This window comes from Apiospora hydei (assembly GCF_038363865.1).
Source record: "Apiospora hydei strain CBS 114990 chromosome Unknown utg000005l_segment0_segment0, whole genome shotgun sequence".
NCBI classification, from domain to species: domain Eukaryota; kingdom Fungi; phylum Ascomycota; class Sordariomycetes; order Amphisphaeriales; family Apiosporaceae; genus Apiospora; species Apiospora hydei.
In genome coordinates, this window is record NW_027117364.1 from 1,288,834 (window position 1) to 1,306,485 (window position 17,652).

Here is a 17,652-nt window from a genome sequence, read left to right on the forward strand (position 1 = left end):
GCCACTCGGTTCCTCTCATCTTGTCCCTACGCTTCTCGAGATCATTCCCAGAAGGGGCACAAAGGGGCCCGTGATGAAAATGTTATGGTCTTGGAGACTTGCGGTACCGAAAAAGAAAAACTGTCGTGTCTGTCTCTGGTTCCCTGGTTTCTTTCCCCAAGCAGAAACGCCCAGCAATGCTCGCCAACCATCTCTTTTCCGGTACTCCAAATTCGCCACAATACCAAAGGCCACGCTGATATCCCCAGTACCCAAGAGAATCCTGCTGTGGAGCTGCGGTCATGGTAGAGAGGGACCCTGTAACTTGTACGTGATAACTGAATGCGGATATTCGCTATCACCTATACCTGGTGGCATATACGAGCCGAAGCCGGTGGTTCATGCTCGAGTCGGCGCGTGGGCGTCGAAGATAGTTCACGGCCTGTTTCAGCTTGCTCTGACTGGTAATGACTACACGGTAGATAGCGATACTACAGCTCCTCATCTGACTCGTCCTTGGGGCCCATTACAGCCCCAGGGGGTGCTATCGATTTGCCCTTCTGTTCTGCGGTAGCTCTGGCAAGCACGTCCCCGATCGCGGACGGGAATCCAGCAGATCGATCCATAGAAATATCGTCGCCACTCCCGCGTTGCTTCTTCAGCGGGCTACCGATTGTCGTATCATCCGAAAAGGCTTGGGATAGTAGATTTGTGATCCCCCCAGAAGTAGTAGGTGCAGCACTTGATCCAGACTCTGTAGGCGTAGACCCAGCAGTTGGGCCATTGCTGGGCGACTTCCTAGAAGCAGCAGCGCTATCAGGCTCGGCCGAGTGTTGTCGCTTGAGCTAATCTTGAGGTCAGCACACCAAATCCGAACACGACAAGGTTGTGAGTGCCCGGGACTGAACTTACACGAATGCGGTCGATACCGGCTTTCAGTTCCGCTTGGAGCTCTGCATCCTCAGGGGCCAGGTGGGTCTTGACGTCCTTATCGTCAGTATCCTCCATCTTGAGGAGCGGGTTTTTGCTATCGTCGTCGTCGTCATCGCTATCATCCATGACGCCAGAAACACTCTTTCTCGACTTGCGACGTTGATTTGCCTCGGCGTCTTGGTCGCGGAAAGCTGAAAAGCCCACAGTGCCTGTGTTCTTAAGAGGGCTCAGTCCTGAGAAGTCCAATTGCGTACTCCGCCTCTTAGCACCAGGAGCAGTAGTCTTGGTGTCCTTGGCAGAGGGCACGATGCCCATCTTAGCAAGTTGGCCTGTAGAACGAATGTTAGCATAGCGAAGAAGCAGCTGGGGCAGTACGGAAGAACGCACGCTGTCCACGATAGAAGAAGGTGAAGGTGGCGTAAGGCTTGTCCGGGCCGTCGATGCCGGTCACGGTTTGGGTGCTGATCGTCTTGGGATCCAGGGTCTTGGGCTTGGCAAAACTTGTGGTGTGTTCGACATCAGCGTCGATGGCACCGTTATTGCCGCCTTGGTTCCCTTCGCCCTCGTCGTCATCATCGTGGGCGTCGAATTGCGGCGAGTACTCGCCCTTCTTGATCTCGCCGGAAGCTATCACGCGGAACATGGCGACCTTAATCTGGCCCGTCGCCTCGGGGGCTCGTCCTCGTCGTCGTCGTCGGACATGGAATCCGATTCGGAATCGACCATGCTGTTGTCGTTGTTCACAATCGGCGACTGGTCGGTGCTGCCGTAGGCCAACGTATCTCGCTGTTTGCCATTTTGTTCCATGTTGGTGCCGGCGGCGGCCGACTTTTGGCGGCGATGGCGCCTCTCGAACTTCTGCCTCCGCTTCTCCACCTTCTCGGCGGCATCGTGACCCTGCAAGTCCAGGCCGTTCAGCCACCTTTCAAGCCCGACCTCGCGGAAAAGGAATTCGCGCTCGGCAAGACCGCCGCCCTCGCTGTCGGGGACTTGAACCCATCGACTGTTAACCCAAGTCTCCTCGCCGGGTCGTAGAAGTGTGGCCACTTCTTCCTTGGCTCTCCCGTCAAAGTAAATGTAGGCGGCAATGGTCTCGTTTTCCGAGTTGGTCATGGGAATGTAGGGCGTGACGGTGTTGGCATGTTTGGAGGGGTCCGAATGGGCGGAGGGCAGCGGGCCGGCGTAGAGAGGCTTAGGGTGAGGATTGGCCTCATTGGGCTTGGGGGTCGTGTAGGGAATGGGGGCGCCCGGGTTCAGCAGGGTGATGGAGATGGCGAAACGGGCAGGCTCGTGCTTCTGGGTGTCGGTATTCAGCTGCGGCGAGGGCACGGGTATATAAGTACTGATGCGAGACACGCGAGACTGCTTTTGCATTCCATGCTCGTGGAGCGGGGCTCCGTTGGCGTGGATGCTCACAGCGATGCCCTTGAAGCAGGGCATCGTGTATGGGATATAGTGGTTCTGGGGAAGGGTGGGCAAAAGCGGGAGGCTTTCAGTTGGCGGCACCAAAGGATAATGCGATAGATAGGTAGTCAGGTAAGAATGGTGCTGGGCGGAGGAGGGGTTGGTGGGCAGGGAAAGGTGGTGGTCGTGTCGAGGCTGCGGCCGAGTCGAATTGGCTTGTTTGATCGGTGGTGAGAAAGTCGAGGTTGAGCTGGAAGGTGGTGATGTGATGTGATACCGGGAAGAGAGAGCAGAGCAACTTGTGACCCAGGTGTGGTGGGTTGGGTTGTTGGAAACTCTCGACTGCCAAAACCAAAAAGCCAGGCCAGACAGCAGTCAAATGGATGGATGGATCGATCAGCTGAAGGTTGCCAGAATCAATCCAGAATAATTTTTGGCAGAAGCCAGAAGCTCGACAAAGGCCTTGTCTGTCTGCGTTGTTCTATTGTTACTTCTTCTCTTCTTCTTTTTTTCTTCCCTTCCCCTCAAACCGATCCATCCAGGGCCGACGGGGGGTTAGTTAGGTTAGGTATGTAGGTATTATCATGCTGTCTGTCGGTCCCTTGTCGCTCGTGCTGGCCTATCCTGTCCATCGCTCTAGTGAGGGGAGAGGGGGAGAGGGGAGAGCGAGCGCTGGTTGACCGTAACTCCCAGCACAGCACATAGTACAGCACACTTCCAGAGCCGAAGTGGGCTTTTGCAGGGCAACCCAGAAGCAGTTGCCAATCAATCGGTGAGCTGCGGAGGGTCACAATTACACTTGGCCAGCCTACTTTCTGCTTCAGCTCACCCCCCATCGCCCATCGCCCATCTGTACCTGCAGCGGTGAATCAAACGCTCCATCCATCGCGCGCACACACGCACACGCACACACAAGCATACACACACACACACTGTCTCTCCCATTGATACTGTATCTTTGACTCGCTGCCAAGATATATATATATATATATATAGAAAGAGAGAGTATAGCTCGAGTACGTCACTCATAAACCACGAATACCTACCTACCTAGGTAGCCCTGCATCGAGTAAGAAAAGACACCAAAAGCGAGAGTCGGGAGAGAGAGAGAACTCTCGTCCGATCTGTTGATTGATCGCTGCACGTGGGCACGGCCAGGACAAGCTACCCCACCTGACTTGGCATCACCAAAATGGGCAGCCGGGACAGTTCGAGAGGGACATGCAATCTAGATCTAGTCGTTGCTTTAGGTTAACCTGCCAGCTACTAGCAAATGGTGAGGCTAATGTGCAGAAGCCCAACAAGCAGGCAACTATCCAAGTGCGGCGCGTTCGTTAGCTGATAGCCGATAACAACTGCTTTCCCATGCCGCCAAGATCAATCAAACCCCAAGCTACTGTGTCCTACTGTGTCCTACGTAAGGTAGGTAGGGTAGGTATGCATGCTTAAGTATACAAAACCATCGTGGCCAATCCACATGGTCTGGTCTGGTCTGGTCACTTTTTTTTTTCTCTCTTACTACCGATGGACCGCCATGGCGCAAAAGCAGCAACGAAAACACGCCCCATGTCACATTACAGAGATTGTCACGCAACGTTTTCATGCAAAGCTACAGACCTGTACCCGTCATTGGCCGCGCTCGAGAACAGTGTGGCTTTCGATGCCCGCCTGCTCACCTTGCCCCGAGACCGCGTCACTTGATCTCCGTAGCAAGTCACATTGGATCCGGATGAGACCTCCCGATCAGACTGAAGGATCACATAGACAGAGCGAACCTCACCCGCGAAGACACCGTCCACGTATTATATTGAGGTCTAAAGTCATAGCTACGCGCACTTTATTTGGGCAATAACTACCAGCTGAATAACATCAAGCATACATGAGCCATAAACCCGATTGCGCCGAAAGATTTGACTCTTGCATAACCGCGAGGTATAAGTCAACTCGAACCCAACAGGTCATTCTCCCCATCACCTGTGACCTTATCTGTCGCATGAAAACATAGCTGGCAGTGTTGCGCTTTCGGACGGCCGTGTAGTCCTCTGTACTGCCTGGCAAAGCACGTGGAAAGACCCACGAAGTCGGTCGGGCTCCGACCGCCGCCGTGATGCCTACCTAATACACAGTATCCCGAAGTGAGGCAACACCATGCATGCCGTCTCCTCTACGCCGCATACCGAGATTTGCCGGTACGCGGTGAAGCACCCTGCCGCCATGCAAGTCATCCCAAATGTACACGAACCCCAATGTCCAAGACGGCGCGTCGACTTTGTCTTTGCGAAGGCTGCAAAAACCATTATTGTCACTGTCACTGCTACCACCGACAGCACGGGCGAAGATTGCCTCCCAGGACGTTTCCTCCGTCGTCGAGGTGTGCGGGACGTAGAAGCTCCATATCAAGGAGGCCCAAAATCGATTGGAAAGCAGCCTTGCCGCGGGCGCTGGTAACACCTCGCATGCGTGGATCTGGTTGCGGCACGCCTTGAGGGATACCTCTCGAAAGGAGCAGGTTCGCCACGGCACGCCCCGGTGGAATTTGCCAGGGTTCATCGGATACAGGATGTGGCCGTGCGGAGCCAGCAGGTAGACATTGTGGTGACAGACAGGCGAGTAAGGGGAAACGAGACGGCCCGGGTTGACACTAGAAGACACCGCGAGGCGTATGAAGTAGGTCTTGAGGGCGACTGCGCGGCTCTCTTGGTTGATACACATCAGTTTAGGGCAAGGTGACCGGTGGGCTTTTAGGACCCCGGAAAGAGGGGAAATATGCGGCTCGACGAGGGCGCAGTATTCCCAGATCTCGAGTCGAAGCTCCGGAGGCAAGCGGGGAAACGGATGAAAGGAGGTCAGAGTCGGCTTTCTCTCGCGTGCTCTGGGTACCGCGTCAAGCAAAAGGTAGAGTAGGGGAGAAGTCAATAACGCGCCGTACCATCTGAGATTTGAGGCACTCATACTGTTCCTCGAGCCGTTCCTCAAGGTAGCAGGACTCAACTGTAGATTGAGTTAACGATAGGGGAAGGGTGTTTGAGCTGGGCGGTCAAGGGTCAGCGAATCCACTTGGCAGAGTTCAAGGTTTAGGTATGGATATAATACTCCTCTTGAAGCACACGAGGCCTCAGACCGCGATGAATAGCAACCTGAAAGGCATTGTTGTCTATTATCCGGATGATGCATGGCTTAGCCAAGAATTGCACACCTTGGTTTGCCCAATCTCCAAGACACTTGCTCCCTAAGACTGTACAGCCCTTTCCTTCGTGGCTACCGAAAGACATATTACGCAGACGGGAGATGCCACTGCTAAATGCCAAATCATCAAAGAGAACCCGTCATATGCACAAAAATGGTTTATCGTGTCAACTCAAGGTGTGTTTCGAGTTGACTAAAAAAGCCTGCAGTCTCCTTCGTATCGTGATAGGATCAACCACAAGTTCTGATAGTTCAAAAATGCCACGACATCACTGGATGAAGGCAGAATGGCAGACAGACCAAAACACCAGAAACGGGCGAGAGCTAGTTAGCTCACGGCAGCATAAGCTGCTATCGGAAAGTTGCTTTAGATAGTAGGGGCGGCGGATGTTGGGGAGGGCACAGATATCGTACAACTGGCACGGCCGACCTGGCATGTCTCAAGTGCTTCTTAACGAGAAAAGTAAGCTAGGATGACATCAATGGCACCGTTATGGTATTTCCAGCCACAGCCTGTGTTGGGGCCAAAAAGGGTCGTTAAGGCCAAACAGCCATGGGATAGTGATACGCCCGGCGACCTCGTCCTAAATTCTCATTTATACACGGCAAGACAAAGAACGAATGGTGTGATAGTTTTTATGAATTTTTCATTATTGTGGGTGGGGGTATCCTCTAAACTGAACCATGATATTCTATAATATCATCTCTATATTTTCAATCCCTTTTGTTCGTAATCTTCATTCCACGTCGACCCGTCTTTTGCGACAGCGACGACGCGGCAGTCGTTACTGTATCCATTGGGCAACCAAAAGTGTTCCATGTATATGACTTGAGAGGTCAATTGTGATGGAATTGGTGACCGATGGCTTATAAAACCTCGCGACTTCCTGATTGGATGGTCTGGAGGGGCTTCGCTGGCACATGACTGGTCACCACGTATTTGGGGGGGACGCTCCCAGTGGTACATTATCGATGGCAAGGTCTGTTTTGTTTTGACTTGTTTAACCCTCCATCTCCTCGTCCTCATCATCATCAGAGTCGAGGTCAATGTCGCTGTCAATGTCGTCCTCGAGGAAGTAGTCGATGGCGCTGGGGAAGATGTCGTCACCGATGGTGACGGCGACGTCGTGTCCGGGAGGGAAGGTCTCGACGTGCTCCTCGGGGAACTCCTCGTCGTCCTCGTCCTCGTCGTCCTCGTCGACCTCGCCGGCCTTGGCGCGCTTGGCCATGGCCTCAGCCTTGGCCTGGACGCTCTCGGCGGCGCTTGTCCAGCGGCCACGGTAAGAGAAGAAGTTGAAGAAGCTGGTAGCGCCAATCTCCTTCTCCTCGATCATGGCGGCGAGAGCCTTGTACTCGGGCATCTCGCGGGCAGCGGCATCGCGGGCCTTGCGGGCGTCGCCGGAGAGGGCGGCGTCGAGCTGCTGGCTGGGGTTGGCCTTCTGCGCCTGCCAGAAGCCGTAGGCGGCGTCGGACAGACCCTCGGTCACGTCCTTGCCGGCCTTCCAGTTGATCTTGACGGGCTCGGAGACGAGGCCGGTGGAGCCGTCGTTGCCGTAGCGGTAGAAGAAGGTCTTGCGCAGAACGGTGTCGGCGAAGAAGTCGTTCTCCTTGAAGTGGAAGGTGATGGTCATGGAGCGGGGCTCGCCGAACTTGTCAATGCCAGTGTCGGTGGTCTTGGCGCTGGCAGGGATCTCCGGGCGGTCGACCTCGATGGCGGTCAGGGCCTGCTGGAAGATGACGTTGTCACGGGGGTGATGGCAGCCTCGAGCTCGGAGACGGCCTTGTCGAAGACGACGCTCCAGAAGCCGGGGATCTTGGCAATGGAGTGCTGGCGCTTGGCGAAGATGTCCTTGGTCATCAACCACTGCTTAGCGGCGATCTCCAGGTCAACGTCCGAGATGGCATCCTCGAACTGCTGGAGCTCCTTGATGACCGCGGGGTCGATGACGATCTCCTCAGGCATAGACATGTTTGCTTGTGGGTGGGTATGTACCGCAACGACTGAGGGGGTATATGGTCTATGAGATGGAAAAGAGAGAGTGGGATGTGTATGAGAGAGGGACAGATGTGAAGAGATGGCAAGAGTCGAGGGAAACCAGCGTCACAGTGACCGGAAAGCCGTCGATATAAATATATGGGCAACAACCTGACCCGCCGCAAAAAAGTGACCGCTCTTTTTTTCCCGTTTGAGCAATCCAGGGCAGAGGAAGAGAAGAGAAGAGAAAGAAAGAAAAATTCTTATAGTACCTTCCATGTCATTGGCGGATCCCCTAAGTGGGTGACAGCAAAGAAGTTTTGAGAGTGCGACACTTGGATCTGCCACTTACATGGTGTTGCCTCTGGCGAATCCAATCAGGCACATGCGGCCTGGTTACATACCTACTTGGCGGCAAACCAGACCAGACCGGACTGGTTCCCCTTCTCTCACTCTCGCCCTCCCATGCTGGCAACAGAGCGAGCGAGTGAGTGAGTGGCTTGGGAGAGCAGTGCGCCGTGTCGCTCGAGGTGTACTGAATGCTTGCTTGCTGTTGCCGTGCTTGTTCTCGCCTCTGTCCGTTTCCAACAAACTGCCCATCCTACCCCTCGGTCTCCCTCCCTCCATGTCTATACCAACAATTTCGTATGGCGGGGTAGTTGCCTGTAAGTCCAAGTAAAAATAATTTTGTTGCCATTTGCCCCGCCGACGTTGCCTACCCGCCAGTGTCATCCGCCCCACAGGGGTCTCCTCCTTTTGGGAAAATTCGGCCTGAAACTAGAGATCTAGTCCTGCCCATCTGTGGAGTCTGCTAGATTCTTCACAGATTTGCCCTCTCTGACTCCGTAAGGTATCGACATGTTTTTTTTTTTCTCTTCTTGCCTTCCCCCGCTGCTGCGATAGCCGGTCGATAGTTGCTATGGTGCCACAGAGGCAGAATGCGTCCCCTTGGTCAAGCCATCGTGGAAATTGGCCGTCATGTCTTAAAACCCAGCATACTGACTTGCTATGGACACCTCTTCGATAATATAGCATACCTAGGCATATAGTAGGAGTCGGATAACGCTCGTGTTTCCAGAGCGATGGGTTCTGGTTTTGTTCTATCAACGTCTAGTGGCCTGCTGCAGGTTCGGCTCTCACTAAAATGTTACCGGCTTTATATACTCCTCGTTCTTTAGTGTGAGTGGTAGTAGGAATGTTTAGATCTACGGTAGGTATTCGGTAACGAGAATTCAACCTGCTTAGACAGTTCACACTTGACTTTGAGCTAGGTATGTATTCATCTGACATATGATTTCAGACCATGGTCTATTTCCCTTGGACGCCCGCTATATCAAAACAAGGCGCAGCATGCGAAAATTCCTCGCTGCGTCGAGACTTGCCACCCGCCCCTTTCTGGCGCGGGTGGCTCCTTTGCACGCCATCACTAGCCATACTAGAACAGCTATTTTGTTGGTATCATTTCAAGACGACAAGTTCATCATCGTCCTCTCCATCGTCCAGCAAGACCAATTCGTTCCTCGCGAAGTCCCCTCCCAGGCTTTCCCTTCCCGCCTCACGTATCCCCTTTTCCGTTACAAACCGCGTCTTTTTTGCGAGCCGGCAGTTCAGCTTTCTCCCTGCTATCCTTGCCCTTGATGGCCGGCGTCAGACTGACTGATGACTGGAAACTACCGCCATCACTAAAACTGCTGCTAGCCGCCGGGGCAGCGCTCGTCGCGCCGTCGAACCTCTGGCCGTTCTTCATGTTGGAAAGCTTATCCTTTAGCGAGGTGCCCCAGCCCAGAGCTCCTTCAGACTTAGCCTGGGTAGCTGGCGCCGTCTTCGCCGCCTTGACAGACGACGACGACGATCCCGTGCTAGACATCGAGTTGAACGACGACAGGTTCCTCTTGCGCTTAACAGGGCTCAGATGAACCTTCTTGGCGTCTGCTCCCCTCGGCGCCACGAGACCTAGACTTTTCGCATCGTATGCCGGCGTTTGACTCATGCTTGGCGAGTCCTGAGCTGTACCACCGGCAGATGATACACTAGATCCCAGTTGGTTTGTACGGTCAGCCATTTTCATGTATTCCCTGCCGGCACCACGACCAAGGTTGCTGAGCTGCTTCATGATCTCTCGCTCCTTTTCTTGGTGCTCCAGGCGGCGCCTCAGGGCCTCCTTGCGCTCCGCTCGATCCGCAACCCCTCCAAAGGCCAAATGCTCACCGTCGATGAGACTTGCAGCACTAGCATGGGACAGGTAGTACTGAGAGCCCGAAACACGATCGTAGTTGCTGGTGGTGCTCTTCTTCATATTGTCGTTCTGCCATTTCTCCCGGTGGTTCTTGGGCCGAGCCCCCATGCCGCTGCCAGCTGCCGAGTTGATATCTTGCCGGTGAAAACGGTGCTTCTCCAGGGCTGCATTCATGTGAAATTCGCAAAACTCCGTACGTTTCTTGTTGACCCATGAGTTGCAGAGGTTGCCGTCCTTCTTCACGCTCTTGCAGTACCCCAAATCACGCGCTGTTCCAATCTCCAGGACGGTGTCACCATCACTATTCAGCACTATACTAAATCGGCCTGTGTCTTCGCGGCCCTTGGGGGAGGCATGATACTCGGGTTCAGAATTGCCACCAGGGTACCTGGCGACAGCTTCCAATAGCGGGCAAAGGCAGAATCGAAGAGGAAAAGGTCAAGTTGCCAAGTCAAATCCACGAGTTGAAGCACCATATACTTGCCACGCGGGTCATCACCGTCAGCGAACCGGTTCTTCTTCTCTTTGAGATCCGATCCGCCCGGTGGAGGCTTGTGAGCTTTCGGATCGGATTTGGATGCAATAATACCCAGTACCACGATGTCTTGTTCGATATCTGGCAGCTCGAAGTTTGGTGCCTTGACACAAGCTAGAAGATCCTTGATCAGGTACGGTTTCTTCCCCGAAAGGGTGCGTGCTAAGACGCTGTGAGGGAGGATGCGTTTGGAAAGATGTAAGGCCGAGTATGGTTCAAACGAAGCTGCTTCATCAGAATTCGCCGCGCCACCTTCACCGTTAATGTCGTCGCCTCTCCGTACGCTGGGAACCGTATTGCTCCTTTTAATCCTCCCGCCTGCCAGGATTTCCGCCCGGCTGTACGATCCTTGCTCCGATGGCGCTTCAGGTATCTCTACCGCCTGGCTCTTGTATTGTTCCACTTCCTCTTGTTTGACCTGGAACGTGTCGTTTCTGACACTTTTAATTCGGTCTTGCCTTTCTTTCTTTGCCGCCTCCTCATTCCTTGCCTCGGCCAGTCTTTCACTGAATGACTTCGGCCGGTCTCGGCTTATGAGGTTCTCCTGGTTCGCAGCGGGCGTGCGCGATCTTTGCAAATAGCCACTACTAGGTCCGTCGCCGTCGCGCGGGCCTCGTTGGCTGGATGCTCGCTTCAACGAAACATCTTTCGCCTTCAGACCCTTGTCAATACCCAGTAGCACCCGGCTGGGCGACCTTTGACTTTGAGCAGTCTGCGTCCGCCGCACTGGCGAAACGGGAACCTGCACCTCCGTCTGAGGCTGAGGTGGGACTTTTTTTGCTTCCTTTAGCATTGTCGCGCGTGACTGTGCCCGACTTGCGGCTACAATGTCATGCCCTGGCGATGGCTTGGTGGTGGTCGAACTGTTCAGGTCCACGGAGCCTCCGGCCTGCTTTTGTCTCCGCTGGAGCGCTTTCAACTTTAGCTTTGCCTGTATAGCCTGTAGCTTCAGCTGTAGCGTCTCCTCGTCATCTTCCTCGTCCTCCATATCTACATCCAAGTCCTCATCGTCCATGTTGTTTTGAGGAGTGGCCGACCTTGCGGCAAGGGCGGACATAGATCTAGCCCGCTTCAGCGGCGATGGTGAGGGCGAAGACCGCTCCGCCATGCGGCGCATTCGTTCGCGGCCGCCGGGCGTGCTGGCGAGGGCTTCGTGGGGCGATCGCGGGGGCCATTGTGCTGGTGGTCCTGCTCCGGATCCTTTAATGGTGTCAGTTAGGTCTTAAGATGTGGGTAATCTCGATTAGCGAACGTACTTTGAGCCATGTTGGCTCGGTTCTGGTGTGGACTATCACCGTACCATCACAGGTGTTCGGTTGTTTACTGTGAAAATGCTGTGCTTCGTATTGGCTGTGGTACAAAGAACCTGGGTGGACAGGAGCCCTCGCTTGTTGCCTATACAACAGCCCAGCCAAGCTGGTCTGGGTTCTCTGGAAAGATGGCGTCCAAGGTGTAACTGATACTGAGAGTGTAGTAGTAGTGTGTCTGTCTCAATTAGGTAATAAACCAAAAGGTACAATTCGGTACTACTATCGTTGACAGCTGACAATGTTTTGAAGAATTCCGGTAAAGACTGCAAACAAACAATGGCGTCGAAGGGGTGGTCAACAGTCGCAGATAGATGATGGTCCAGGTAGTACAGGCGCTTATTGCAGGCCGGGACCCGAAACCAGAAGCCCTTTCTGGCTGTCTAAGTAGGCGCGATAAGATCTGGGATGGGTTGACAAGCGATCAGGTGGGATGGGATTGATAGATGGCTTGGGCGGAATTGCGACAGTTCCAACCCAAATTTTAGATCAAAATGGGGGATACAACGGTACATTCAGGCGACCCGCTGCTGGGCGAAAACGCGATTCTGATATGCTGGAATAAAAGTGAGCAGACAAATGCATGAGATTGAAACCTAAGATTCGCGTCAAATCCCTACCCAGGCGCGTCTCCACCGTCGCGCTCTGATAGTAGTAGATGGGCAGGGGTCTAAATTGGCCTTCTTGGTTCGCTGCGAGAGGTACTGTCGCTGTTAACCAGTGTTGCTGAAGTCATTCCACCATCCTGTAATCTGTTCATTGCTACCTAAGACACAAAATTTCGTTTTTGAAACCTTTGGGCAACGATTTTGGACCATCATAATTCTGCACAGTATACGACATGGCCAGGACGACGCGCTCCAAAGCTGCAAGCGGCAGCGCCGCAGCAAAGTCATCGGCGGCAACAGCCCCGGCGCCCTCGAACAAATCCCGATATACGCTGCCTACGACCGCTACGAACCCCCTAAAATATTCATCCTACCGAGAAGAGCCACCAGCGAGGCACGTGTTGTATCATTACCGAACCCGCGGTATAACAAGCCTACGCGCTATCTCGTATGCCCCGAAACGGGAATATACGAGTTCACCCGCATCACAGCCCCCAAATCCACGCCGCGGAGTTGGTTGATAGACACCAGTGTCAACGCCGACACAGGAGCTGAGAATGAGGAGAAGCCGGACCCCAAGAAATCAGAGAGCGACGGAAGCGAATTTGGCGCCTACGTGACCAAGGGCGCCGAGCTGTACTTGGCGACATCGATCGACCCCGTGTTCCTCCTACTACCGGCGCTGGTCTCGGACGAGACAGCCAGGGGCGAGGGTGGGAAGAAGATGTTTGTCGAGAGCGATGATTATTTCGACCAGCTTAGCAAAGCTTCACCCCACTTCTCCGAAATCCTGCGCTGGGGTAGCATACGGCAGCTGCTCGAGTCGAGGATGGCCACAGTCTGCGACACCGTCGATGCCGACGGGGGAGCCGATGCATCGGTTCAGCAAGGAGAAGTTGCTGACAGAAATGCTGTCTAAGGCGAGGCGGATGAGCGAGAATTCCCTGCCGCCGAGCATGGAGGAGAAGTTTGTGGCCAAGGCCCTGGAGGCGCCGGTGCTGGGTTTGAAGAGAGAGGACACGACGACAACAAATTCGTCTGCTTCCACACCCAAGGTTGAATCTACCGAAAGTCAATCGTCCACCGAGTCAACAGGGACCACGACAAGCCACGCTTCCGAAGCGTCTACCGCAGCGACATCGGTAGCCGATGAGGAGGCCACTGTCGCTGCATCCGCCTTGAAGGCCTCGATGCAAGCTTCGCCCGAAGTAACCAAACTCCAACGGCTACGAGTCGCCTTTTCCTTCATTTGTTCCAGCTATATCGTACCATCCCAAGTCTCACAGCTAAAACAGCAACTATTGGAGCAAAAGAAACTTGTGGATTTTAGCCCACTTGATGACTATCTCGCACAAGTAGCCAAGTTACGCCAAGAAGCTGCATCATCGCGGTCAATGGGCGACTACTCACGCAAGCATGTCCTGGATGAGGAGGAATTGATGGATCGGGCAGAAAAGAAGCGGAAGATGGAAGAGGATGAGAAGCGGAAGAAGGCCGGGGAGTCGAGAGGTGTCAAAAATCTCAAGAAGGTCAACACTTCTGGGATGAAGAAAATGAGCGACTTCTTCAAGAAGAAAACCTGATAGAAGTGCTGTCTGTGGGTATCAATAATTCTGTATAATATCGAGCTGTGCATCTTGCAGCCCTCAGGATACCAGATCTAGCATGTACATGAACCTTTTCAAATCATAGCAGTCATGAATTTGCCGGTGTTGATCATGTACCTCGAGTCCCTCTAGCTCGACCTCGCGTGCTCCCAAACCCTCTACTAATGCCTGATGCAGTTCTTGTGCCAGATATGCTGGAAGAGCTACCATGAGTGCCTCGACTGGTGCCCCTTAAGCCTGTCGTGCCCCTAGTTACGGTCCGGCCCCTAGTTGTGCGTCCGCGTGTCACTGTGGCTCTGCCCCGGCCCGACGTTCCGGCCTCTCTCTGCTGTTCTAGCTCTTCCCTCCTCCGTGCCGCCTCGATCTGCCGGCGCTCCTCCTCGGCCGCCCTCCGCTCGGCCGCGGCCTGCTTCTGCGCGGCCTCGTTTTCGACCTCGATGAGGTCCTGCGTAGCACCCTTCCATGTCGGGTTGAGAAGCAGACGCTGGTTGTGCTCCGTTTGTGATAGGATGCGAGTCCAGGTGTTGAGCAGTGTCGACGCCGTATTGACTGTTTGCGACACCGTGCCCATGTTGCCCTTGGCGCGGTCCAGCGTCGAGATGACGCCCTCGACCAGCTCGTTAATTTGCCGCACGCCTTGCAGCTCGCGCTGCAGCGCCACCTCGCGCGCCTCGGCTGATGTGCTGGCTTCGTAGGAGGGGCCTCCGCCCTGCTGTTGCTGTTGCTGTTGCTGCGGGGTCGGGGTCTTCGGGGTCTTGGGCCGTTCGGGGTGAGCAGCAGCAGCTCTCCTGGAGGCGGATTTGGAGGCGGCTTTAGCTGAAGGAGAAGCGAAGAGGTCCTCCGTGTCCGAGTCGGAGAACTGGTCTGCCATGGTGAAATTAGGACTTATGTGTTGTGGTGGCCGCAGTCAATATCGAATTGCGCTCTGGTGCACGCAGCTTTTTGGGGTAGGTTTTCTTTTCGCTGGTATGCGGTGTACAATGCCGAATTGGCTTCAATGACGTACAAGGCTGAGTTGCCTGGCCGTTGAAAAAGATGTTTACTGTGTGCGTGCCTGTTGTTTTCGACGCCGGATGCGGTTTGTGGTGGGGAAACCTGGCAAATCTGGTCGGGTTGGACTCCTCCAGCAGGGCTCTGCAGCGATGGCCAGAAAGCGCCAATCAGCAGGGCTGCTTGGTGTTTCGCGGCATCTGGTGCAGCTGGTGCGGGGCAAGCGCCATGTTTGGTTTGGGTCGCGACGCGCCGGTTGCTGCTCGAGACTCGAGTAAACTGGGGAGTGCTCCAAGACGCGTCTCGTTGGTGTAAATTGATTCGACTGCAGCTGGCCGACTGTTTACGGCGCAAGGGGGGTAGCTGGTGGCCGGTGGAGAAAAGCACGAGAAAGGGTGCGCATGAAGTGCAGAACGCAGCAACGCTTGCACGCCAGGTGTGCTGGCAGGGGAGGGGGCATGCCATGATGCTACTGGCCTCTGCTGGGCACGCCGGGAGGAGCCAATCCACTCCGGGCCCATGCCAATCTTGCAATAGTGCCCAACCCTTGGTTCGTCCGTCTGTGGCAGGCTCGCCCAGTCCCCAGCCACCTTTGTTCTGCCACGCTCACTACCGAAAATTACCTCCCTTACTACCTTGTCCCGGCGCGCTCAACGTCTTCTCGTCGTCGCTCCTGGATCGTTCCCCACACACACAACCATAATCTTCAAGCAAAACTACGTCAGCATCATCGAACCTCGACAGTAGCGCTGCCCCTGTCGCTGTCGCATTCTTGCTCGGCTCGGAAGATTGTTATTGGGTCGCCGCAATCGATTGCATTTTATCCACGCGAAACATTCTTTTGCAAATAGCATTGCACCCGCTACATTGAGGAGGAACGGAACGAACCCGACCCAAGTTTGAGACGATTCGAAGTCGCCATCCGATCTGTATACTGGTCGGCCTTCACGCCAGCGACTATATTGCTATCGATAGCATTAAAGCTCGTAAATCACGTCGAAGCAAGCACCGTGGCGCCTATAGCTATAGACGCATCGAGAAACTTGCGGTCAAGGTCCAGCATTTAGGACCTCAACCAACAACGCGACTCCCTTCGCTGCTTCACACGCTACTCAGCTATTAGCACTCAATTACGGAGGAAAAGGACTTGTTATTGCAACGTGATAACTTGACTTACCTGCTTGCGAGCTCCAGAGCCTGTGCGTTGGATTTGTGCCAGCGAGCTTCTTACTCGGCATATGCGAGTAGAAGTAATTGGATAGGCCTGTCAGAACAAGACAATCCATGGTGGTTGTGGCATTGTCCTTAAAGTGGTCTTTTCTCTAAAGCCCAAGGCGATTGTTGTTTTGGTGGTACACCGGACCGTCACCTGGTCTTGAGTTTGGCTGCGAAAACACAAGTCATATTGACGACTTGTTGCTGTGCAGTAAACCTCAATTCTGCCAGACAACGCAGACGCTGTGCGGGCCCTCGAAACTCTGGAACTTAGGATCAAAAACTGTGCTGCCTGAACAATCCCTAATCATGGCTACCCTCTTCGAAGCTTCAACTCCTCCACCCCCGTCCAGGGTCCATACACCTTCAACTCCCAAACACGGCTACACTGACAATTGGGAACCTTTTTCTCCCCGCAAATCAGCACGCATCTCTGAAAAGGCCATCAAAAATCGCACACCTTCGCCCAGATCGTCCACCACCACTTCCCGCAACACAGCTTCACGTGCAACAAGCACCATCTTTGGCACTCCAGCTGCATCGCCCCAGAAGAAGCGTGCGCCTGCCATGGATTCTGTGCGCCGCGCTGCAGCCCATTTGACCGGCGAGAGCAGTGCTGACGCAGCTGGTCTGCTTGGCGTTCCGAGCTCCAAGTCGCACCCGACAACTGCGACTCGTGGCTCTGGTATGCTCCCAACGCCCGCCAAGACTCCGAGCGACAGCAAGAAGCGCAATGTTGAGATTGCAGCTGGTGTGCGCGCTGCTGCGCGAACCCTTTTCCACGATGAAGTTGACAGCATTGCCTCATCGCGCAAGAAGCGAACCAAGAAGTACACTGGCGTAGGCCTGGAGAGTTTCAACGCGGAGGAAGTTGATGAGCCTATTGAGATCTTCACCGACTCCCGCGACCGCCTGCCACAGGTTGACCGTAGCCTTGACAATCCCTTCTACGGCGAAACTTCCGCACCCGCCGCTCCGGAACCCCCAAGCGACGCAGCCCTCGACGTAAAATGGTGATGATTCCCGGTGAGGGCAGAGTCCCTATGGAGGATGCTGTTCAGCGCCGAGATGGTACAGTTTACGTATTGTAAGTATCTACCCTGCTTCGGTGTTGCCATGGTTTTTGTTTTTGTTTTGAGTTTTGACTGACCTCACCCCAGCCGAGGAAAGGCATTTTGGAAGCCGAATGGTGATAGCAGCCCTGTCGATGAGGACGGCGAGGCATCAGATGATCTTCTGAATGGCGCAGAGGTGGACGGTCCGTCTAGAAGACTTACTCGCTCTTCTGTGCAGCCACGCCTGTTGTTCCCCAGCAAAGCAAAGGGCAAGGAAGTCCTCGAGCACAACACCGAGGACGAAGAAGCAGCCACTGATATCGAGGACCACGTCGTCATTGAAAAGAAGGATGACAAGGATGCTGTGGAGACGCCTGCTGAGAAGCCAATGCCTGGAACACCTACTGCACCCCGTTTCGCGCCTGCTTCGCCCCCGAGCACCACTCGTACGACCCGTATGAGCAAAAGGCTGGAGGACAGCGTCACGCCCATGAAACGTCCGACCAAAACGCAGAGTCCTTTTGACACCTGGCGTCGTTCTAAGAGCCATGCTGGACCCCAGGGTCAGAAACGGGAGGCCGATACACCAGCTACCGGTGTCGCCAAACGCCAGCGTGCCTAG

At 54.5% G+C, this 17,652-nt stretch overlaps 7 protein-coding genes across 7 annotated transcripts; 2 read left to right on the forward strand and 5 right to left on the reverse strand.

Moving 5' to 3' along the window:
- Positions 1 to 470: 470 nt before the first annotated feature.
- Positions 471 to 2,352, reverse strand: PG997_005877 (uncharacterized protein; the record flags this gene model as incomplete). Its single annotated transcript, XM_066810192.1, has 4 exons — positions 471 to 824; positions 892 to 1,241; positions 1,300 to 1,567; positions 1,636 to 2,352. 4 exons carry the CDS (start codon positions 2,350 to 2,352, stop codon positions 471 to 473), a joined length of 1,689 nt encoding a protein of 562 aa, XP_066669115.1.
- A 2,079-nt stretch (positions 2,353 to 4,431) lies between these two features.
- Positions 4,432 to 5,268, reverse strand: PG997_005878 (uncharacterized protein; the record flags this gene model as incomplete). The annotated part of the gene is made up of 1 exon (XM_066810193.1): positions 4,432 to 5,268. One exon carries the CDS (start codon positions 5,266 to 5,268, stop codon positions 4,432 to 4,434), a length of 837 nt encoding a protein of 278 aa, XP_066669116.1.
- Positions 5,269 to 6,503: 1,235 nt separating this feature from the next.
- PG997_005879 (uncharacterized protein) lies at positions 6,504 to 7,471 on the reverse strand (the record flags this gene model as incomplete). Its single annotated transcript, XM_066810194.1, has 2 exons — positions 6,504 to 7,208; positions 7,250 to 7,471. 2 exons carry the CDS (start codon positions 7,469 to 7,471, stop codon positions 6,504 to 6,506), a joined length of 927 nt encoding a protein of 308 aa, XP_066669117.1.
- Positions 7,472 to 9,032: 1,561 nt separating this feature from the next.
- PG997_005880 (uncharacterized protein) lies at positions 9,033 to 11,514 on the reverse strand (the record flags this gene model as incomplete). Its single annotated transcript, XM_066810195.1, has 3 exons — positions 9,033 to 10,024; positions 10,075 to 11,448; positions 11,505 to 11,514. The coding sequence occupies 3 exons, from the start codon at positions 11,512 to 11,514 to the stop codon at positions 9,033 to 9,035; spliced, it is 2,376 nt and encodes a 791-aa protein (XP_066669118.1).
- Positions 11,515 to 12,396: 882 nt separating this feature from the next.
- Positions 12,397 to 13,746, forward strand: PG997_005881 (uncharacterized protein; the record flags this gene model as incomplete). Its single annotated transcript, XM_066810196.1, is given in 4 exon segments — positions 12,397 to 12,446; positions 12,464 to 12,963; positions 12,978 to 12,985; positions 13,003 to 13,746. 4 exon segments carry the CDS (start codon positions 12,397 to 12,399, stop codon positions 13,744 to 13,746), a joined length of 1,302 nt encoding a protein of 433 aa, XP_066669119.1.
- Positions 13,747 to 13,879: 133 nt separating this feature from the next.
- PG997_005882 (uncharacterized protein) lies at positions 13,880 to 14,641 on the reverse strand (the record flags this gene model as incomplete). Its single annotated transcript, XM_066810197.1, has 1 exon — positions 13,880 to 14,641. The coding sequence occupies one exon, from the start codon at positions 14,639 to 14,641 to the stop codon at positions 13,880 to 13,882; it is 762 nt and encodes a 253-aa protein (XP_066669120.1).
- Positions 14,642 to 16,542: 1,901 nt separating this feature from the next.
- Positions 16,543 to 17,652, forward strand: PG997_005883 (uncharacterized protein; the record flags this gene model as incomplete). Its single annotated transcript, XM_066810198.1, has 2 exons — positions 16,543 to 16,988; positions 17,136 to 17,652. 2 exons carry the CDS (start codon positions 16,543 to 16,545, stop codon positions 17,650 to 17,652), a joined length of 963 nt encoding a protein of 320 aa, XP_066669121.1.